The sequence below is a fragment of the Octopus sinensis genome, linkage group LG29 (genome assembly GCF_006345805.1).
Source record: "Octopus sinensis linkage group LG29, ASM634580v1, whole genome shotgun sequence".
Taxonomy (NCBI): Eukaryota; Metazoa; Mollusca; class Cephalopoda; order Octopoda; family Octopodidae; genus Octopus; species Octopus sinensis.
The window spans coordinates 1,164,155-1,171,654 of record NC_043025.1 but is presented as its reverse complement, the minus strand read 5'-3'; the positions used below and the strand labels follow the sequence as shown (position 1 = coordinate 1,171,654).

At 42.7% G+C, this 7,500-nt stretch overlaps 1 protein-coding gene across 1 annotated transcript in view; it reads left to right on the top strand.

Moving 5' to 3' along the window:
- LOC118768420 (serine/threonine-protein kinase DCLK1-like) overlaps window positions 1-7,500 on the top strand; it is a 32,604-nt gene that overhangs the window by 12,516 nt on the left and 12,588 nt on the right. Inside the window, exon 3 of the mRNA XM_036514875.1 lies at window positions 493-589. Within this exon, the coding sequence (XP_036370768.1) occupies window positions 493-589 (97 nt within the window). The remainder of the gene's footprint in view (window positions 1-492; window positions 590-7,500) is intronic.

Sequence of the window (7,500 nt, the reverse complement as noted above, 5' to 3'; positions counted from 1 at the left end):
GAGGCTATAGCAGAAGACACTTGCCCAAGGTGCCACGCAGTGGGACTGAACCCGGAACCATGTGGTTGGTAAGCAAGCTACTTACCACACAGCCACTCTACGCCTATACATACATATATATACTTTATTCACTCACAAGGCATTGGTCGGCCCGAGGCTATAGTAGAAGACACTTGCCCAAGGTGACACGCAGTGGGACTGAACCCGGAACCATGTGGTTGGTTAGCAAGCTACTTACCACACAGCCACTCTACGCCTATACATACATATATATACTTTATTCACTCACAAGGCATTGGTCGGCCCGAGGCTATAGTAGAAGACACTTGCCCAAGGTGACACGCAGTGGGACTGAACCCGGAACCATGTGGTTGGTTAGCAAGCTACTTACCACACAGCCACTCCTGCGCCTATAAAGAAGAAAACGTACAAATTTGCAAAAGATATTCATAACTGAATTATGGCTTTTAATGTTGAAATTTCTTTTTCTAGTCCAAGCAACAACCAAGAAGAATTATTTGACAAGATCCTAAGTGGACATTTTGAATTCATTTCACCATTCTGGGACGAGGTTTCGAGTTCCGCGAAGGTAAGACCCACGTATACACATACTCGTCTACTCTTTTACTCTTTTACTTGTTTCAGTCATTTGACTATGGCCATGCTGTAGCACTGCTTTTAGTCTATATATATATATATATAGTGGCTATTACCATAGCGGATCTATTTTTAGCGCAAGAGTCGACCATATGGTGGTCACCCTCTTATATTTGTGTATATATGTATATATATACTCTTTTACTCTTTTACTTATTTCAGTCATTTGACTGCGGCCATGCAGGAGCACTGCCTTTAGTCTATATATATATATAGTGGCTAATACCATAGCGGATCTATTTTTAGCGCAAAAGTCGACCATATGGTGGTCACCCTCTTATATTTGTGTATATATGTATATATATACTCTTTTACTCTTTTACTTATTTCAGTCATTTGACTGCGGCCATGCAGGAGCACTGCCTTTAGTCTATATATATATAGTGGCTAATACCATAGCGGATCTATTTTTAGCGCAAAAGTCGACCATATGGTGGTCACCCTTATATTGGTGTATATATGTATATATATACTCTTTTACTCTTTTACTTATTTCAGTCATTTGACTGCGGCCATGCAGAGCACTGCCTTTAGTCTATATATATATATAGTGGCTAATACCATAGCGGATATATTTAGCGCAAAAGTCGACCATATGGTGGTCACCCTCTTATATTTGTGTATATATGTATATATATACTCTTTTACTCTTTTACTTGTTTCAGTCATTTGACTGCGGCCATGCTGGAGCACTGCCTTTAGTCTATATATATATATAGTGGCTAATACCATAGCGGATCTATTTTTAGCGCAAGAGTCGACCATATGGTGGTCACCCTCTTATATTTGTGTATATATGTATATATATACTCTTTTACTCTTTTACTTGTTTCAGTCATTTGACTGCGGCCATGCTGGAGCACTGCCTTTAGTCTATATATATATATAGTGGCTAATACCATAGCGGATCTATTTTTAGCGCAAGAGTCGACCATATGGTGGTCACCCTCTTATATTTGTGTATATATGTATATATATACTTTTACTCTTTTACTTGTTTCAGTAATTGACTGCGGCCATGCTGGAGAGACCGCCTTTAAGCGAGCAAATCGACCCCCGGGACGTATTCTTTGTAAGCCCAGTCTCTTTTGTGACGGCACGTAAACACACCAGCATCGGTTGTCAAGCAATGCTAGGGGGACAAACAGAGACACACACATATATATATACATATATACGACGGGCTTCTTTCAGTTTCAGTCTACGAAATCCACTCTCAAAGCATTGGTCGGCCCGAGGCTCTAACAGAAGACACTTGCCCTATATGCCACGCAGTGGGACTGAACAGAGAACCATGTGGTTGGTAAGCAAGCTACTTACCACACAGCCACTCCTGTGCCTATATATATGTTATTTTATTTTACTTGTTTCAGTCATTTGACTGCGGCCATGCTGGAGCACCATCTTTTAGTCGAGCAAATCGACCCCGGGACTTATTCTTTGTAAGCCCAGAACTTATTCTATCGGTCACTTTTGCCGAACCGCTAAGTGACGGGGACATAAACACACCAGCATCGGTTGTCAAGTAATGCTAGAAGGACAGAGACACACAAACATATACACACATGCTTATATATATATACATATATACGACGGGCTTCTTTCAGTTTCCGTCTACCAAATCCACTCACAAGTCATTGGTCGGCCCGGGGCTATAGCAGAAGACACCTGCCCAAGATGCCACGCAGTGGGACTGAACCTGGAACCATGTGGTTGGTTAGCAAGCTACTTACCACACAGCCACTCCTACACCTATATATATATATATACGACGGGCTTCTTTCAGTTTCCGTCTACCAAATCCACTCACAAGGCTTTATATATATATATATATATATATATATACTCTTTTACTCTTTTACTTGTTTCAGTCATTTGACTGCGGCCATGCTGGAGCACCGCCTTTTAGTCGAGCAAATTGACCCCGGGACTTATTTTTGTAAGCCCAGTCTCTTTTTTGACGGCACGTAAAAACACACCGCATCGGTTGTCAAGCAATGCTAGGGGGACACAAACAGAGACACAACACATATATATATACATATATACGACAGGCTTCTTTCAGTTTCCGTCTACCAAATCTACTCTCAAAGCATTGGTCGGCCCGAGGCTCTAGCAGAAGACATTTGCCCAATATGCCACGCAGTGGGACTGAACAGAGAACCATGTGGTTGGTAAGCAAGCTACTTACCACACAGCCACTCCTGTGCCTATATATGGTTATTTTATTTTACTTGTTTCAGTCATTTGAGTGCGGCCATGCTGGAGCATCACCCCTTAAGCGAGCAAATCGACCCCGGGACGTATTCTTTGTAAGCCCAGTACTTATTCTCTCGGTCTCTTTTGCCGAACCGCTAAGTGACGGGGACATAAATACACCAGCATCGGTTGTCAAGCAATGCTAGAAGGACAGAGACACACAAACATATACACACATGCTTATATATATATACATATATACGACAGGCTTCTTTCAGTTTCCGTCTAACAAATCCACTCACAAGGCATTGGTCGGCCTGGGGCTATAGCAGAAGACACTTGCCCGAGAGGCCACGCAGTGGGACTGAACCCGGAACCATGTGGTTGGTTAGCAAGCTACTTACCACACAGCCACTCCTACACCTATATATATATATATATATACATATATACGACAGGCTTCTTTCAGTTTCCGTCTATTTTACTAGTTTAAGTCATTTGACTGCGGCCATGCTGGAGCACCGCCATTTTAATCGAGCAACTCGACCCCGGGACTTATTCTTTGTAAGCCCAGTACTGATTCTATCGGTCTCTTTTGCCGAACCGCTAGGTGACGGGGACGTAAACACACCAGCATCGGTTGTCAGGCAATGCTAGGGAGACAAACACAGACACACAAACACACACACACATACATATATACATATATACGACGGGCTTCTTTCAGTTTCTGTCTACCAAATCCACTCACAAGGCTTTATATATATATATACTCTTTTACTCTTTTACTCTTTTACATGTTTCAGTCATTTGACTGCGACCATGCTGGAGCACCGCCTTTAGTCGAGAAACTCGACCCCGGGACTTATTCTTTTGTAAGCCCAGTACTTATTCTATCAGTCTATTTTGCAGAACCGCTACGTTACGGGGACGTAAACACACCAGCATCGGTTGTCAAGCTATGTTGGGGGGACAAATACACACACACAATCACACACACACACACACACACACACACACACACATATATATATATATATACATATATACGACGGGTTTCTTTCAGTTTCCGTCTACCAAATCCACTCACAAGTTTTTGTTCAGCCCAAGGCTATAGGTGAATATACTTGCCCAATGTGCCACGCATTGGGACTGAACCCGGAACTATGTTGTTGGTAAGCAAGCTACTTACCACACAGCCACTGCTACGACTATACTATGCCTAGGTATACTTGATAGACATTAATATCCCATGTGTAATAAATGTATATTTCTTTATTGCCCACAAGGGCTAAACCCAGAGGGGACAAACAAGGACAGACAAAGGGATTAATTCGATTATATTGACTCCTGTGCGTGACTGGTACTTTATTTATCGACCACGAAAGGATGAAAGGTAAAGTCGACCTCGGCGGAATTTAAACTCAGAACGTAACAGCAGACGAAATACCTATTTCTTTACTACCCACAAGGGGCTAAACACCGAGAAGACAAACAAGGACAGACAAACGGATTAAGTCGATTTTATCGACCCCAGTGCGTACTGGTACTTTATTTATCGACCACGAAATGATGAAAGGCAAAGTTGACCTCGGCGGAATTTGAACTCAGAATGTAACAGCAGACGAAATACCTATTTCTTTACTACCCACAAGGGGCTAAACACCGAGAAGACAAACAAGGACAGACAAACGGATTAAGTCGATTATATCGACCCCAGTGCGTAACTGGTACTTTATTTATCGACCCTGAAATGATGAAAGGTAAAGTCGACCTCGGCGGAATTTGAACTCAGGACGTAACAGCAGACGAAATACCTATTTCTTTACTACCCACAAGGGGCTAAACACCGAGAAGACAAACAAGGACAGACAAACGGATTAAGTCGATTTTATCGACCCCAGTGCGTAACTGGTACTTTATTTATCGACCCCGAAATGATGAAAGTAAAGTCGACCTCGGCGGATTTTGAACTCAGGACGTAACAGCAGACGAAATACCTATTTCTTTACTACCCACAAGGGGCTAAACACCGAGAAGACAAACAAGGACAGACAAACGGATTAAGTCGATTATATCGACCCCAGTGCGTAACTGGTACTTTATTTATCGACCCTGAAATGATGAAGGTAAAGTCGACCTCGCGGAATTTGAACTCAGAACGTAACAGCAGACGAAATACCTATTTCTTTACTACCCACAAGGGGCTAACACCGAGAAGACAAACAAGGACAGACAAACGGATTAAGTCGATTTTATCGACCCCAGTGCGTAACTGGTACTTTATTTATCGACCCCGCGAAATGATGAAAGGTAAAGTCGACCTCGGCGGAATTTGAACTCAGGACGTAACAGCAGACGAAATACCTATTTCTTTACTACCCACAGGGGCTAAACACCGAGAAGACAACAAGGACAGACAAACGGATTAAGTCGATTTTATCGACCCCAGTGCGTAACTGGTACTTTATTTATCGACCCTGAATGATGAAAGTAAGTCGACCTCACCGGAATTTGAACTCAGGACGTAACAGCAGACGAAATACCTATTTCTTTACTACCCACAAGGGGCTAAACACCGAGAAGACAAACAAGGACAGACAAACGGATTAAGTCGATTTTATCGACCCCAGTGCGTAACTGGTAATTTATTTATCGACCCTGAAATGATGAAAGGTAAAGTCGACCTCGGCGGAATTTGAACTCAGGACGTAACAGCAGACGAAATACCTATTTCTTTACTACCCACAAGGGGCTAAACACCGAGAAGACAAACAAGGACAGACAAACGGATTAAGTCGATTTTATCGACCCCAGTGCGTAACTGGTACTTTATTTATCGACCCCGAAATGATGAAAGGTAAAGTCGACCTCGGCGGAATTTGAACTCAGGACGTAACAGCAGACGAAATACCTATTTCTTTACTACCCACAAGGGGCTAAACACCGAGAAGACAAACAAGGACAGACAAACGGATTAAGTCGATTATATCGACCCCAGTGCGTAACTGGTACTTTTTTTATCGACCCTGAAATGATGAAAGGTAAAGTCGACCTCGGCGGAATTTGAACTCAGAACGTAACAGCAGACGAAATACCTATTTCTTTACTACCCACAAGGGGCTAAACACCGAGAAGACAAACAAGGACAGACAAACGGATTAAGTCGATTTTATCGACCCCAGTGCGTAACTGGTACTTTATTTATCGACACCGAAATGATGAAAGGTAAAGTCGACCTCGGCGGAATTTGAACTCAGGACGTAACAGCAGACGAAATACCTATTTCTTTACTACCCACAAGGGCTAAACACCGAGAAGACAAACAAGGACAGACAAACGGATTAAGTCGATTTTATCGACCCCAGTGCGTAACTGGTACTTTATTTATCGACCCTGAAATGATGAAAGGTAAAGTCGACCTCGGCGGAATTTGAACTCAGGACGTAACAGCAGACGAAATACCTATTTCTTTACTACCCACACAAGGGGGCTAAACACCGAGAAGACAAACAAGGACAGACAAACGGATTAAGTCGATTATATCGACCCCAGTGCGTAACTGGTACTTTATTTATCGACCCTGAAATGATGAAAGGTAAAGTTGACCTCGGCGGAATTTGAACTCAGGACGTAACAGCAGACGAAATACCTATTTCTTTACTACCCACAAGGGGCTAAACACCGAGAAGACAAACAAGGACAGACAAACGGATTAAGTCGATTATATCGACCCCAGTGCGTAACTGGTACTTTATTTATCGACCCTGAAATGATGAAAGGTAAAGTCGACCTCGGCGGAATTTGAACTCAGAACGTAACAGCCGACGAAATACCTATTTCTTTACTACCCACAAGGGGCTAAACACCGAGAAGACAAACAAGGACAGACAAACGGATTAAGTCGATTTTATCGACCCCAGTGCGTAACTGGTACTTTATTTATCGACCCCGAAATGATGAAAGGTAAAGTCGACCTCGGCGGAATTTGAACTCAGGACGTAACAGCAGACGAAATACCTATTTCTTTACTACCCACAAGGGGCTAAACACCGAGAAGACAAACAAGGACAGACAAACGGATTAAGTCGATTTTATCGACCCCAGTGCGTAACTGGTACTTTATTTATCGACCCCGAAATGATGAAAGGTAAAGTCGACCTCGGCGGAATTTGAACTCAGGACGTAACAGCAGACGAAATACCTATTTCTTTACTACCCACAAGGGCTAAACCGAGAAGACAAACAAGGACAGACAAACGGATTAATTCGATTATATCGACCCCAGTGCGTAACTGGTACTTTATTTATCGACCCTGAATGATGAAAGTAAAGTCGACCTCGGCGGAATTTGAACTCAGAACGTAACAGCAGACGAATACCTATTTCTTTCCTACCACCAAGGGCTAAACACCGAGAAGACAAACCAGGACAGACAACAGATTAAGTCGATCTTTTATCGACCCCAGTGCGTAACTGGTACTTTATTTATCGACCCTGAATGATGAAAGGTAAAGTCGACCTCGGCGGAATTTGAACTCAGGACGTAACAGCAGACGAATACCTATTTCTTTACTACCCACACAAGGGGCTAAACACCGAGAAGTCAACAAGGACAGACAAACGGATTAAGTCGATCATATC